The following is a 17,275-nucleotide window of genomic DNA, read 5'->3' on the forward strand; positions in this document are numbered from 1 at the left end:
ACTGTAATTCAGTCATGGACTGCTGTTTATCCCATTTTAGTCATAATCTTGTTGCTAGTTGTGGGTTTAACTTATTTAAAGCAGGTCAGATGTTAATATAATAAAAAACCAAAAAGGAACTACAAAAGAACTGAAAGATTCACATTTTCTCACAAGCTGTGAATAGGATCAGCTTTGTAACAAATGACTTAATGAAGTAGATTTGTGATAAGAAAATAAAAACTTTTTCTGCAATATTAACTTGAATGCTAAACCAGGCCCTGAAAAATCTTTATTTTTCAGGGAAAAATTATGTTTTTCCTTGAAAAAACTTTATTTTTGCTCAGGAGTTGAACTGATTTTCCTACTCATACTTCATTAAAATGAAACAGGAAAAACTGCATAAAACATCTTTGGTGACAATAAAATGCAGCACATTACATTTAACACAGTAAAAGTTTAAACACAGACAGGTCATCATCCTTCTTCTGGTGGTGTACCCACAACCCCCATCAACTTGGGAATTGAAGTTTTTCTCTGGTTTCTCTGGATGAAAGACTTTCAGTGCCTTGCCTGCCCTAATATTTATTTTTTCATAAATGGACTTTACTGTGGTTTGATTTTCCCACAAAATTAACAGTGGTCACAGCAAAGATAAACCACTGATGAACCGCAGCTTCATTTCCACTTAGAATTCATATTTGAATCAGAATCATTCAAATGTAGCAAAGCAGGAAGTAAACGCCAACTCTCAGGGAAGAGGTGAAAGAGCAGAGGTGAGAGCAGATTTAAGTAAAAACAGAAGGACAGGTCTGTAGCAGTGAGCTCACATGAAACATGATGCAGCGCAGAAATATTCTCAGCGCCTTGATGATCAATCCTTATGCACGGTTCAGCGCCAGAGGAAACAGCCATGGCCCTCATTCTGTCTGGCGTATGACTCTATATTCCATCCCTATGTTGGCTGGAAGCCTTTAGCAGAAAGGGGGAACACTGAAACAATTGTGCACTGCAACGTTGTTGGGGAAGGGAAAAAGCGTGCTGGCTCAGAAATGCTGCTTAAGGCTATGCACAGATTCACAGAGCACCAGGCAGAAAAGATTTACACACCGAGCGAAGACGGAGACGGTCACACGTTCAAGCCAAGGCAAACCCACACTCGTGTTTATGGACATTTTTTCTCTCGCAGACCACAAGCTTTCCGGCGGTGGCTTTGGATAGGCCCATGAAAACTCTGTTTATGTACGTGTGTGAGTCTGTCTGTGTGCGTGTGTGTGTGTGTGTGTGATTACTTACAAGATTTTTTTTCCATCCTCACTCTCTCTCTAATCAGTATTTAAATTCTAATTGCCTTTTCAGATATTACAAGCCTTTGATGTTTAACTGTGGTGAAATTTGGGGGGGGGAAATAAGGTCATTACAAATTTTTTACCGACTTGTAATCAGTTCAGCTGATGTAATGCGTCACCTGCAGCACTTTGACATGAAATGAAACAAGAAAATGCATATTAAGCAATCTAAAGTTTATCTACAAAAACATTTTAGTTGCTTTTCATTTCACCCCTTCACCAATTTGTGAAAGGGAGAAACAATCACCCCTGACCAGACCGCCTGCTTTCAGATGTTATTTATTAGATTCATTCCTTACAGCTTATCATGAATGGAATATAGAAAATCTATTTAAATAAATTTCTGGATTTCTAATTGATGACACTCCACCTAGTGTGTTTGTGAATGTGCCTGGATTGATGTATGGGGAGTATGAAACGTTGATGGAAACCAGAAAAGGTAACAGTTTTAGCAACTGCAAAATTACTAAAAATGGTGCAAAATGACGGGGCTGCACAGTGGCGCAGTTGGTAGAGCTGTTGCCTTGCAGCAAGAAGGTTCTGGGTTCGATTCCCAGCCTGGGGTCTTTCTGCATGGAGTTTGCATGTTCTCCCTGTGCGTGCGTGGGTTTTCTCCGGGTACTCCGGTTTCCTCCCACAGTCCAAAAACATGACTGTCAGGTTAATTGGCCTCTCCAAATTGCCCCTAGGTGTGAGTGTGTGTGTGCATGGTTGTGTGTCCTGTGTGTCTCTGTGTTGCCCTGCGACAGACTGGCGACCTGTCCAGGGTGTATCCCGCCTCTCACCCGAAACGTTGGCTGGAGATGGGCACCAGCACCCCTCCCGACCCCACTGAGGGAAAAAGGGTGCAAGAAAATGGATGGATGGATGGTGCAAAATGACCAACCTCCAATCCAAACTGTGACCAGAAGTCAGAACATCAACATAGACATATGAAAGTGTCAGATAACAAAGAGTTTAACTAAAGACATGCAATATTTAACCGTTTGTAGTACCATTTATCCTTTTCGGTGCATTTACACCAGTCTTGCAGAGTCATTTGATTGGAAAGCTTAGTTGATTTGTTGCGGTGCGAACCTGCAATAAAACAATACGTTTCAAGGAAGCAACCACTGGTCTGCCATTAAAAAAATAAATTGTGGTTTGCTTTGATCAAACCAAATGCAGAAAACAGACTACAATGCAGGGCATTGTGGGTACACATCATCAAAACAAATTAAGAAATGTCTGTCAGTTGGAAATGGAGTGAGAAAGAGGTAAATATGGTCATAAAAATGTGAAATACAGCTGCTTGTAAGCACTCACAAAAACAGTTATAATTTTAAGCTAATTAGCAGGAAAATTGAAGATCTGGGATTTGCACTGAAGAAGAAAACATCAAATTTCTTTGACATTTTAAATTGATTTAAATGTGCAACTGCTTCCTAATAATTTATGTATTTTGATGATGTTTGTAGGCTAAAGAATTGCTATTTTATGTCATACTATTTATAAGGAGTTATTTATGGTGACCTTCCAAATAAGGTCTTTCCATTCTGTGATCCTGAACCTGCAATTTTAAGTGAAACCACGACAGAAACTGTGACAAAAAGTGCCACAAAGTTATTACCGTATAAACCAAAGCATTAAAAAAAGGTAGAAATGTGAAACTGGTGATGGCTTAAACATGTTGGAAAAATGTTTTTTTCTTACTTTGTAGTGTTTTCGCAGATGGCCAGCTGTTAGTGGTTTGGTTGGCCATGGGAAAGCTCTTCCCCCATTAGCTTGTCTCCTGCCCTTAGTCATTTCTCTTATCTTCTGGCCGAGCTCGCAGAGGAAACAGCTCTCTGACAAATGGAGAGAAATATTTCTTCATGAATAGAGCTATAGATAAAATCCTTCCCCATGATGTCCCAGAGCACAGCCCTCCTCCTCTGGTGCTACCCTGAACTATCACTGCAATATTCTTTCCTTCGAGCAACTGAACTATTTTAATTAATGTACAATTAGAGCAGTTGGGAGGGTCTGCTGAGGCCTCGGGGTGCAGCTGCTTTTCAAGACATGCATTTGTCTCGATATCTGACAACATTCATTTCTATCTCAGTTAGTTGCTCACACAGCAAAGTTTCAGTTCAAGTTTGAACAAAGTTGTATTTTAGTTTTAGTTCAAAATACCCAAAGTCCATGTTTTTGGCTGCACTGTGGTGAAGTGCTCAGCACTTGGCCTCGTATCAAGAGGGTGTTTGGTTCAAAACCCATCTTCACTTTTTAGGAAAATAACACACCTTAAAAAAATGTTATCATTTAAAAAAAAGAGATCAATAGTAACTGTTTCTTAGGTTTTCCTTTAATTAGTCAAAAGCAAGATGTCATAAACACAAAAATTGTCGAGATAATAGATATTTTTAATATAATCATTACTAGAAAAATGTGTTATTTAGAGATACTAATTAGCATCCAGATAGATGTAAACTGACCCATTTTCATTTGCCCAACTTGTCGCACTTGCTGCAACAAAAGAGACACTCCCTCCCTCTCTCCCTCCCATCCCCTTCATGCAGCCACTCATCTGACCAAAACCATTTTCTCCTGCCACAGGTTTTAAAATCTACTAATCACATCCAGAAAGAAAAAAAAATAAACATATGTGGTCCTTATTAGCCAACAATTGTTCTTGGGTACTTTCCGTATGAGGCAGAGGGACGGGGAAAAAAAAGTCTAATCCACTCTAAAACAGTTATAGAGATCCAAACCAGATGAAGTCTATTAGTGAAGATGATTTGATGGACTTTTTTAAAAACTGCTGAAAGGTTAGCCTGGTAAAAACTACCCTACACTTTACTTCATACAGCTGGTCCGGACTCTTGACTATCCAGAAACAATTGCTTCCTGGAGGTGTGGATTATGTTGATTTTTTAAATGTTACGCTAACATTTGTCAATGATTTATGTAAGGTGCCATGCTATTAAGGTTACCGGAAATTGTTTTCCCTGTAAACAACCATCCTTTTTTACCACAAAGACAGAAGAGCCGAGCTGAATGAAGCGGCTGTTGATATTAATACAATATTTGAAAGTTCGGCCAGCATGAGCTGAACGGCTTCCTTCACTTCCTCCGCTGCCATTGCTAAAAACAGCACAGAAAACTGACGTCACTGTTCGTTGATTGGCTGGGTACAAAATATACCAGAGGGAATCCAAGTCAAAGAGAGAAAGAACAGATTGTGACGTAAGCGAGGTTTGAATCGAGCGGAGTAGCGCAGGAAGGCAATAGCCAGGCTACTTCAATGTCTAACAAGCCTAAATTTCCCATTTTCTGCAGCCATCATGATGCCTCTGGACCCTTTCAGCAAAGCCGTTTCTGATTAATGCACTTTACAAAATCCACATTAGTATTTATCTAAAGTTTTCTGTTGTTCCAGAAAATAAATCAGTTGGTTACCCATACTGCTTTTTAAAGTTTGGGAATACAATACTTTATAAATGGGTCTATAATTATTTGGAGAGAAGTTGGGTTTCACAAGAACTGTTTCAACAACATGTTTAACTGAGGAGGGACAGCTTGATAATATCTACTATACACATATCAGCTCAAAAGACATTTAGAAGTAAAAAAGTTAGTGAACTGAAGAGTACTTTATTAAACGTACAAAGAATGAAATAGTGATTTACAAACTATGACTGTTGTGCTTCTTTTCCAGCATTTTTGGTCACTACGCAACAATTTCAGATCTGCAGAGAATAGCTGTAATTCATAGCAGGACATCATAGAAGGAACCTGTAGATCCAGCATTTGCAAAGTTTTACTCTGAAAAGTGTCTGAACTTGAGCTGTAATGATCAAAGGAAGAGTTGTGTATCTTTAGAAATATGCCAATCATTATTCAGCTTCAATAAAGCCTAATACCTAAGCCATGAATTATGTGCAGCACATAGCATGATCTAAACCAGCATGATAATAAATCAAAATCTAGTCAAGACAGGGATGTCGTTCTCTATTTGAAACATGTTTTGCCTTTGGGACTGCGTGCCAGCCAAACTTTATGAGCAGTTCTTTGAGCAAAAATGCAAGTTAATACAAAAAAACAACAACAAAAAATACTAACCCCTTCAGGCTTTGAATGTAGGCTTTCCAAATGCCAGACTAAATTGTTTTAGTTTCCGCCTCCTCAACTTGAATGAATAAGTTCTCAATTTCCTACCATGAACATTTGAGCACAGTCAGCAGACTGTAGGGCACATGTTATCTTGGATAGGTTGGCAAAACTAAATGATTTTCATGTGTTCCATTTTATTTGAGTTTGCTAAGAAAAATAAAATAAAATGTTAAATGATACTTCATTAAAATTACTAGGCATGAATTCAGATGTTGGTTACTATGCACTTTACTACACAAAACATTTATAAAGAAAGTATGTTTCACATATTTATTAAAACTGTTACTGTGTTCTGCACTTTTGAATGCCTTGCTGCTGAAAGGTGCTGTACAAGCATAATTTGATTTGACTTGACATCCTGACAGTATGAGACAGATAATGTGTGAAAAGATCAATCTCCTCTACTTCGTCCTTGAGCTACTATTTCTATCTGAAGAAATGCACCACTCCCAACCAAAAACAACCAATCAGAGCTATAGTGCTGTCAATCATCCTCATGTACTCACTACTGAATGTGTTAATGGTGGGGAAGCAACTTGCCACTACAGCACTAACTAGCTTGAGCATTTACGACAGGCTCTGCTATCAGGAAGAAGCCACAGAGCCTCAGAGAGCTCAGGGCGAGGCAAAAGAGGGATGGGTAGCGCCACACAAGATTGTGATTTACAGCGCTAAGACCCTCCTCCTGACTCTGACTAGTTGTTTTTAGTTAGCACTAGGAGTACTAGGAGAAAGCAGACCAATGACTGTTGGCATAATCTACTGTATTTCTGCATCACTTTTGGAGTAGCTCCCCTCAAAGGTGCATAGAGAGGGCAAGAAAACTAAGGTTTCTTACTACAGTTGTAGTAAATAATTTTGTTTGCCTTGGATGACCCCATGAGTCCACAATCAATGACCACTGGGTCAAATAATAAGAGCAAATATCTTACACCAATATTACCACAAATATTTTCAGGCGGTTCAAGTGAACACTTTGTCATAACATTATTTTCGCAACAGATTTTAATTTACACTGGGGATGATTGGGATTACAGGATGGACTGTTGCAACACAATGTCCTATTGTGTTACACAATGTCATATTGTGTTACAAAATGTCGAAGTTCAGAGTTCATAGAGCTTATATGTGAGAGAAAAAGTATATCATGTGTTAAACTAGAATGACTGGGTTTAGCATTGGAGCATGGTGGTTTATTTTTCTGACGACCACTCAGAGTGGGTGACGGTCATTTTGCCCCTTCGCCATTTCGTATCTTTGTAGGTTTGGTCATTTTATACCTTACACGATCATATTTATTATGTATGATCATATTTATTAAAACTGCTACTATGTTGTGCACTTTGGATTGCCTTGCTGCTGAAAGGCGCTGTACAAATAAAATTTGATTTGATTTGTATGCATGTAAGGCTCTGAATTGTGTCAATTTCTACTCCATAAAGTGATATTTTTTCATTCTGTCTGATGTAATGAAGTTAATTTCTGAAATTGATTAATTTTGCTATTCCAGTAAATTATATCCAGATTACACTGCTGGTAATTAGCAAACCATGGCATCCAGCCTCTTCGGCCCCCACTGACGTCCAACTTGTATGCATTACAGAATCTTACCAAATGATTTTGGTCTAGTGCAAATGTCTTAGTAGATTTGAATTGAGACAAAACTTACAAATAAATTTTCAGCAAATTATTTGGAGGTTGGTTTGAGTCTATAATTCCTATATTATTTGACATATAACACATTTTTCCCATGTTACAATTGAAATAATCTGCCAGTGGTACTTTTTTAATTATCAAGAAAGACATCTTAATGGTTTATAGGTAAAGCACTGAGAAATTTTAATGCCAGTGGAAATATTTATTCCAACAGAAACAGCTAATTTTGTCCAAACGTATTTGCAACAACTTAATTTTCTGTAACACATATTTTAGTGTTGGTTTTATAATTCTTTTTCCTCATGAAAGATTTTACATCATTGCTTATTCTTTAATTTTTCAAGCAATAATGCTTTAAAAAATGGCACAAAAGTCTTGAGGGCTGAAATCTCTCATTGCTGTATAAGTTTATAAGGAGAGAAAGATTATGATGATTGCTTTTGAGCTTAGAGTGGTTTGGATGTGAAAGGGTGGGTTTCATGTTGCGGTCACTTTATTTGATCAAGGTTAATTCAGCTGAGTGTCATTAACATGGTTTCCTTTGTTCATAAACTGTGAGTGTCAAAAAGCACACAAAAGCTGCTTATTCGATAATAGAGACCGCTGAGTGAAGGAATTTAGATGAGCTAAATCCACATTGCACTGCATGTACTTGCTTAAAACTTGAGGCGAGGCTTCACTAAAATAAACAGCACAAATAATGGCTCGTGTCTGAATGGCTGCAAAGCAAACACCTAAAATATTCTCGACATAGCTGAAAAGCCAAACATGGTGACAAAAGGTTTTATCCAATGGGCTGAGATTATACAAGCAGAACATTAGAAAGTTAAATGTAGCTCTGTGGCCTTTGCTCTTCTCCTATTGAGGTTTTTGTTTGTTTAAGAGCGTTAGATCCTGGAAGCTCTTCTGGTGCTTAAGAGGGAGGGCAGGCTGGGTGTCAGGGGGGACGTTCCAGCTCAAAAAACCAACCAGTCGCTTTTGTTATACGACTTCTGGCTTGAGACAAAGAGGAGGATGAGGTTTCATGTTGTCTAGGTTTTCGTTTCAGTAACTTGAAGTTATCAAACTTCTACTTGGAACATTTCTTTTGACTTTAAAATATAATTCAAAATCCTTTGAGTTTTAATTGGTGGTAAAAAAAATAAAAAATCTAAATATTTCCCTTGGAAATAAGGGTAACAGCAAGAACAGTTAAAAATGAAAATTTGCATTCTTATAAGACTGAAGTGTTGGAGAAATAAATAAATAAATTAAAAAAATTCATAGTCTTGGGTTTGTTGGGGGATTCGCTCAAAAATGATTAAGTTTGTGTGTATGTATTGGGTGTCTTTCATAGATCCAAAAGTAGCTCAAAGTGCTTTCTGTAAAGCCACAAACAATTTACTGAAAATATGAATTATAATGAGATTGTTCAAAAGTGTAACATTAAAATAATGCATAAATATTGGTTAAAACAATAACCAATATTGTTATTGGTTATTATTTTAACTTATTTAAAATAAGTTAAATAAGTTAAAATAATAACTTATTTTAAAGTCATCAAAATAAGTTATTATAATGCATTCATTATAATAACTTATTTTGATGACTTTAAAATAACACAATGATGATTAAAAAAATAGACAAGACAGAATAAATATAATTTATAAGCTAAGATAAAAAGTCTCAAGCCAGGTTTTGATCTTTACAAAGCAATTGTAGAAATATGCAGCACTAACTTCCGATAATATAAGAGTAAAAATGAAGAAATGGCTCATAATCGCATGCAGTTACTCCCACTCACCCCAAACCTCTTCTATTGTGTGTGGGACAGCTGAGCAGGGCAGAGATTCCTCAGTGAGCCTCACCCACATTGTGCAATGAAGAGGGAAATGTCTTTACAGAATTTATTTTGTTGAGTTCTGTTTAGACTTTTTTTTAAAGAAGTACCAATATACTTTTAAAGAGCTCACAAACATACACACGTATTTGATAAACTAGATGTTGCTTACATCAGGCGTAGCTCACTGGAAAATCTGGAGGATCGATTCTATACTCTAAGATCCTCCCCTGTTTTTGTAAGTAAGCAGCACAGTGGGGTCGCTTTCTCCCCCCTCTTCTTCAGTACCAAAACTACCTGTCCAGATGATGGTGCATTTTACACTACGTGCACAATGCAGACACTGGAAATGCTAATTACTCTGTCTGTAATTAAAGAAATATACACTGCTCAAAAAAATAAAGGGAACACTTAAACAACACAATATAACTCCAAGTAAATCAAACTTCTGTGAAATCAAACTGTCCACTTAGGAAGCAACACTGATTGACAACGGGGACCCTCGTCGGGTCAATCAGTGTTGCTTCCTACGTGGACAGTTTGATTTCACAGAAGTTTGATTTACTTGGAGTTATATTGTGTTGTTTAAGTGTTCCCTTTATTTTTTTGAGCAGTATATATAAATATGAGCGGACTTTTGTCTAAACTCATGCATGTTGCCTCACTCTAATTTGGGCAGATTAAATCAACAGAGAGATCCTATTTCCTCATCGGAGCTATTTTAGAAGCATTGTGAAGTTTCAGGAATTTCTAGTTTGGACACCGTTTGGACATTGTTTTCTAAATTTGTATAAGCATTTTGCTCCGACATGACAAAATGCTTATTTGTCAAATAAGCATTTTCTTTTTCGACATGACAAACTTAGTGTAACGTAGGCCAGCAAATACCATCCCTTCTGCTTTTTCCAACAAAGAGCAGCTTCAGAGAAAAATCAACATTCGTATGCGTTTTACTGAGGAGACTGCACACCTCATCTCTCAGCAAACGCAGTGTGACTCCAGCGTATAACGGACAACGACCCCAGCAGAACGGCAGCCAGCACTTACAGTGTAAGCGAGGAATAGGTTCCCTCTGATCCATCAAACAGGAGACACGATGAATTACAGAGAGTTATTGCTCTCATTAGCTCAGGTTTAGCGTCATCTGGTGCTAAATCGGCTGAATCCAGTCGAGGCTTCCAAGATGTATGAACCTGGTTCTATCCTAAGGTAGAAAGGAAATCAACTATTTCAGGCTGTCACGGTAATGCAGTTTTTTGGGGTTTTTTTTTTAAGAATGTCATCACACAGCTATTTTTTTCTTATAGCAAAGAGCTGGTTGCTGCAACAATCATAGTTCGCACATTTTTCATTGTTTTGACATAGTCAAATATGTCTCTCTAATATTTTTTCCGATTTACTTTTTTGGTAACACTTTATTTGAAGGGGTGTGCATAAGACTGACATGACACTGTCATAAACATGACATAACATCTGTCATGAACATGAAGGAGTCTTTATGAATGTTTATGACAGTGTTCATGAAGTGTCATTCGGTAAATAATAACACTTTTAATGCAAAGTTGCTCTAAAAGTTGCATTAAAAGTCCATTAAAAATGCCAACTGTGCATTAAATTATGAGAATTTACAAAATCATGCAAAGTTGGCACTTTTAATGGACTTTCAATGCAACTTTCAGAGCAACTTTGCATTAAAAGTGTCATTATTTACCGAATGACACTTCATGACAACTGTCATAAACATTCATAAAGACTCCTTCATGTTCATGACAGGAGTTATGTCATGTTTATGACAGTGTCATGTCAGTCTTATGCACACCCCTTCAAATAAAATTTTACCACTTTTTTTGTTGTTTTTATTTTGCACCTTGCTGAACTCCAAATAGCACTGCAGAATTTTAGCACATCGTCCAAGAAGCAAACCTGTGGATTTGAAAGGTCAGATAACACAGAGAACAAGAAGAGTTCAAGTATGTTTCAGTTTATGTGTTTCTAAGAATCCAGTTGTTGTTTTTTTCTGTTACGGACGGGCTGAGTTTTTCCCCAGTTGTTTGTGGTGAACTGTGAAGCGTATAAAGGATGTACAACTTCATTTCCAGGCTCTGCTTCTCTGACTTAGAGTCGGGGCCTTTGAATGCTTCTGCCTTCGCATAAAACATTTAAAAGACAAAGATCGATCTTAATCATTCCTTATAATTGTTTTCTCTACCCTTTTATAAAAGAATTTCCGTAACAGTATCTTTCCCTAATGCTGGTTAACCACTGCCACGCCACCACTCGGCTTGGTTTTTTTATGACAAGATAAAACATTGTGGTTTCCCCCTAAAATGATGACAAATCATCTACATGTTGCACACAGACACATCAAACAGATCATCTGCTGAACCTGCATGAAAATGCTCTGCAATTAGTTTGTGTTTTATTTTGATGATCCTTTGTGCCCCGAGGCTGCTTGAATTATGTGATAAATTTGCCCGCCTCACTTCATCATACAATGCCAGTCTCTGGCAGCAGCTTTCTAGGAATAATGCTGCAATAATTGTCACAAAAAAGGATAGTTCTTCAAAGTCTATTGGATCTCTGATCACAGAGAAAGAATCATAAATTCTTCCAGCATTTTTCAATAAATCTTCAAAGAAAAGGCTCATCAGGTCTATTTCAAGAAAACATTTCGACTTTTACACAGAAAACACAATTCTGGTCGATATTTTTGCCATCTTAAGTAGTAAAGCTAATTAAAGCAAATCTGTTTTCAGGGATTTCAAGCATAGTTTATACATTTTCATCAGAGCTTAGATCAACGTCATTCATTAGCCTGTTTGAACACCTAATATTTTCCATGCGGGGTTAGAGGAGTTGATTTAAAGTTAAAATACAGATGTAACATCTTCAGGAGTTAAACGAAGTTGAAAGGTTGAAACATACTGCACATGTGATTCCAACCACTGTGTCTAGTGCACCACTAGCCTCTCCTCGACTCCTCCAAACATGCTGCTTATCATTGTTGCAAAATAACTCTGTCTTTTCTCCAGAAGGCATCTGAAGTTGTAGGGGTGTACTGAGATCTTTTTAGTTTATGATAACCTCACAAACTAAATCTTTGTGGAAATAGTGGTGTTTTACTTAGGTAAGGCACAGAGAAATGCAGCATAAGTCTGGAGGCCAGGAACCCTGGAAGACCATGTCCAAGGGCCTCCTTACAAGGGGCACCTGTTCTATCTCTACACCAAACTGAGACTTAATTTGGAGTAAAACAGGAAGTTGTTTTTGGGTTGTTGATCTATTACACTGACAGGTTTAACTAATTGAGTACTCATCAAAAAAGGGTTGAGAAACTCACAGACAAGATACTAAACAAACTCGTATTGTGCAACAACAGTTGCCTAACAACACTGAAGTTGTAAGCAGTTTTGAGGTTTTGTATCTGTTAAATGAGAGGGACATTTCACATTTTTATGAAATCTGATCTGCTTCTAATCATCCACCAATCAAACAAGAGCTAAGAATATTCAGATGGAAATGTGTACAAATATTTAATCTCTCTGTGGAGACAGAAAAAATGGGTGACTTTCACAGATTGTTTTGGCACTGTAACCAGAAGAGTAACTTAAACACCGCAGTATTTATATGGCTCAAATTTACATCGCTTATGCTACACTGATTCAGGATTTTTTCCTCAATTTTCAAAACCAAGAAACACTGTCTAAAGTATTTATTCCAAACCTTACATTTGGTGATGTATAATTGCTATGTCCAAAAAAAAAAAAAAAAAAAAACTCCTCATATAATATCTGCTCCGCCATCAAAAGCCACCTGTCCGAGAGGCCCGGCGGGAGGCTGAAGGCCAAATCTCCAGCAACATGTCAGATTCTATGATTAACATTCCTGCCCGGCTCTCATTTAGCAGCTCTGTCAACAGGTGGACGCAGGGCAAGAGGCGGCTCTCAGACACAATAATTGGGGGGAATTCTGAGCGTGTCCTTCATCACTGCTAATAACGAGACAGGTGAAAGAAGGAGCAGAATATGTCGGTTTCTGTCTGTTTTCATCCCCTTTCCAAGATCTTCTCTGGTGAAGAGAGAGATGGAAGTACACGCAGGGTTTCCTTACATCAGAGGGATAAAATGAATTAAATACTGCAGGTGTCACAAATGGAGTGAAAAATGTGTAACTGGTGTCAGAAGACGGCCTTCTTCCTGTTAAGGGTACTTTTCACTTCTTCTTCTTTTTTCTTTTTTTTTTCAAATGAGAAAAAAAACTGAGAAAAGAGGGAGATTTAATTTCCTTCCAAGGACCTGGGGTTAGAAAATCCTGTGAAAGCAACAGCTGTTGTTTCCTTTGCTCCAAACAAAGGCCGAGGACCCGCTGGAAGCTGATATGCCAGTCAGAGACAGATGTAAAACGAAACGGCTGCAGAAAATTAATCAGTTCTCAGATCTGTGATAATTTGCTGCTTTATGCAAAGCTACTCCAACAAGCACAGGCATTTTTAGACTTTTTGGTCTCACCTCACAAAACTTGTATAATCAGACAAAGAACAGTTAATTTATTCAGCTCGGTGGCCAGCAGGGAGGCGAAAAACAAACGAGTAAAGAGAAGCACAGAAAATGTGGCACAAATGCAACAAAGCTTCGTAAATTTGTGCTTTCGATGCAATTCGCAGCTAATAACTTAAAGGGAGGGGAGTAATTTATTCCCAAACCACACAGCATCATTTTCATTTAACAAATATATACAAACTTTATTTCCAACAATTTGTTTTGAAAATCTGGAAGTGATTGTCTGGCTCATAAATCCAGTGACACGTTGAGCAAGACCTTATGCTACTACAACTACAGAAACTGTCTTAAGACCGAATGTCGCTGTCAAAGTGTGGAGAAAAATAGCTTCACAGTGTGGATGATGTCATCTCAGAGTTGAAGCCACAAGTTGGTCTCTAATCCAAATATTTACATCTTTCTCTCTGCAAATCCAGTTCTGGGGTCTCATGTTTGACTGTTTTGCTAAATATTCACACGACTCCAAGTCAAACAGACATTCATAAATTCTCCACTGTGTTGTGTCATGGGTTTTAGTGTCAGGCTCTCCTCATACTAGCTGTTAGAAGTACGCATAAAAGTACAGGACTTATGCATAGTTACCATAATAATCAGCACTAAAAGAGTTCTGAATGCAGTAACTAAAATAACTACAGCGTTATATTCGACTCTCCTGCATATTTTATACGATCAAAGCCAAGGTTCATTTTATGGGTACTGATTATTTTTTCAAGGGGAGCTTATCTAATAAATCAACAAAAAGTTGGGAATAATTGATAAGTGGAAAGGAAATGGTGCATGGTTTCATTAGAATCTTTTTTGCAACGCATAAAGCCCAAACCAACTTTAAAGACGTCTTCTAATAATCCTTTTCATGGAAACAAACTAATGTCTGATTAAATTCTCCCTGTTTACTGGCTCAGATCACAGGATCTGCTTCCCGTATTTACTTTCGATGCTCCTGCTTCAGACCAATAAACAGGCTGAACGTTCTCACGTGTATTTGTGGCGACAGATTTTGGTTCACTTTGAGTTTTCTCTGTGTGAAAAACAACTAAACACTCAAAAACAAAAAAATTTACACGTTAGCAAACTAATCAACTGCTTTGGACCAAAGTAAACAAACTAGAGGTGTGGGAAAACATCCTCAGAATATTTGCTAATGAAGAGAAGCTAATCCTGGATGACTTGATGGTGTTTCTGCAGAATATTGGGTCAGTAAAAGTTTGATCTACATTATCAGATTAAAACACATTCATGCCTTTTTAGACCTGCAATGTTTTGTGCATACTTGGAAAATCTAAGTATGCTAGAGGCTTTTTCTCTTACTTGTTGTTCAAAGCATTTGTGGAGTTGTGTACAAAGGCGCTATCAGCATAATTTCCTTGGTATGTGCATGTCTTTTTGCTCTGTGTTACTTTTGCTGACAAAAACAACCCTCCCACCACCTTGCCAGAACTGCTGCCTGTTCACTTTCACTCCTGATCGTCCCCTCCCCCCTACGCATACATGCAAGCACACAAATCCTGTTTCCAGCTCCAGACATTACGAACTCCCAGTTTTACGGCCCGCCCTCCCGTGCTGTTTTTACACTGTCCTTAATGTGACATATAAGCGGTTCAAGAAAGGACCCGCTCAACTTTGTGTCTTCGCTAAACAGGCTCATGAACTGGAATTTTTATCTTTGGGCTGAAAGAAGAGTAAACAGGATGGTGCAAAAATAAATAAACCTGACTTTTACTTCTGGATTATGATCTCGATCAGTTATACTATCTGTTTTTTTATTGCATAGTTCAGTTGTTTAGTCTTGTTCCATTCTCTCACTACGTATCGCCACATTGTTTATAACAAACCAGTGCTGGAAAAGTGGGGCACCTATTTATGTTTATATTCTTTCAGATATGAGTCCCAAAGACCAGTGAAGTTTGACTGTTTTCAGAATCACAAGAATGAGGAACTGCAGAAGAAGTGGAACGTCTCTGTTCTGCGTTTTCTGTTTTCATGTTCATGGATTCAATCTCGCTTCCTAAAACAATGCAGATGCGTCTGAAAGCCTTCCTGCTCCATTGTAAAGCGAAGCACAAAGAGAGCTTTATGCCTGACCCTGAATCACCAGTTGCTTTGCTAAACTACACGATTGTGTGTGCGGCTATTGGTGCCTGAACTGGATTATTCATTATGGGTTCAAGTCATGTCAGTTCAGTTTATTAGAAATTCATCACATGTAGAGATGTATGGATTAACATATGTAACACAGAGACAGAGCTGGTGTGGGGAAGAGATTTAAAGACAATAGTAGCTTTTTGCTGCCTGTTTTTTGTGCTTAGCAATTACTGGAGAAATAAAATAAATTGGTATTTTATTATGAAGCATTAGCAACAAGAAAAAAAATAAGTAAACGCCTAAAAAAACCCACCCATTTTTTGTTTGTTTATGTTGTATTTGCTGCTTTTTAAATCAAGTGATTGCTTCCTGTTCCAAACTGCACTCAGCACTTCTTTTACAGCCACTTGTTGGACTTCAAACGCAGATGTCCTCTGCCCTGAACCCCTTTCAGCAGAGGAGTGAAGAGCAGCATGCCGAAGGCTTTTGCATGTGTTTGCTCTGGGGATTTCACTTGAAGATGTTTACAAATGCCTCTGCAGGAAGCTCGGCACAAAAAGAGATCTAAAAAGCAGTGTTTAGAAGGTCACACTGAGCCTATATGGATCATTTACTAATCTGGTGAGAACACAAAAACCCTACAATTACTGGACAGCATATGTATATAAACTGAACTGGACCGACACCCTATGTGAAGATGTGTATTATTTAAGCAGGTTTTGTTTTATGTGCTGTCCAAATAAATGCATCACTCATAAAAACACAATGGTTTCAATGTTTTAAGAATTATGGCAATAAAAATGAAGATGTGAATACTGCAACCACACTAGGGTGTACACCAAAACAACCGTACTGACCATGTGCTCTCAGGAATGGTGCAAAAACAAACTCTAGATATAGTAAACAAACTGATAAACAATGGCAGTGCATCTTTTTCATAAAACTGTGAAGATATCTTTTCAAAGTTAGTCAGAATACTTCTCATAATTTTGCTTGAAATAGTACAAATAAATAAACTAATGATGTGACTAGATGTGACTAATTTCTCCATGTTTCCTGCCAGCTCAAAATCTGCTTCTTGTATTTCCATTTGATGCACATACCTCAAACCAATAAAGAGAGTGAATGTTCCCATGTGGACTGTGGTAACAGATTTTGGTTCGCTGGGGGTTTTCTCTGTGTGTGAAGTACACAAACTAAGCTGATTCAGACCAAAGTAAACAAACAATAGGTGTAAAAATGGCCTTGCAGAACATTCATGAGCAAACAACATTATAGAGACCAAGTGAAAGTTGTGGAGAGGTTTATGCTCAATCCGTTTTTAAAACCTACCAAGACTAAAGCTATCCCTGTAAGCTAACAGGGTGGGAAAAGGGAGCAATAGCCAAGAGGTTCATGTAGCTCTGGAGGAGTTCTGGTTGAATGAGACCCAACCTGATCGTTGTGGCCCACAAGCAAAATGTGAAGGAAAACTAACATTGAACAACATCCTGAATACAACATCTCTAAAATAACATTTGTTAGTGGCAGCATCATGCTGAGGGGATAGCTAATAAAATATGGAGAAGTTTGAAGTTGAAATCCTAAAAAGTTGAAGGATTATGAACACTTAAATAAAGACTTAAAGTAACAGTACGCTGAGAGACACAACCAGTAACCAGTGTTGTGATCCTGGCTCTTCTGTTAACTTTTAGGGC

At 37.8% G+C, this 17,275-nt stretch overlaps 1 protein-coding gene across 2 annotated transcripts in view; it reads right to left on the reverse strand.

Moving 5' to 3' along the window:
* LOC103469961 (uncharacterized) overlaps positions 1 to 17,275 on the reverse strand; it is a 100,287-nt gene that overhangs the window by 16,401 nt on the left and 66,611 nt on the right. For both annotated transcript variants that reach the window (XM_081610811.1, XM_081610810.1), the window contains exon 5: positions 3,021 to 3,154. In XM_081610811.1, coding sequence (XP_081466937.1) covers positions 3,021 to 3,154 — 134 coding nt within the window. The remainder of the gene's footprint in view (positions 1 to 3,020; positions 3,155 to 17,275) is intronic.

The sequence above is a fragment of the Poecilia reticulata genome, chromosome 9, assembly GCF_904066995.2.
Source record: "Poecilia reticulata chromosome 9, P_reticulata-male-v2, whole genome shotgun sequence".
NCBI lineage: Eukaryota > Metazoa > Chordata > Actinopteri > Cyprinodontiformes > Poeciliidae > Poecilia > Poecilia reticulata.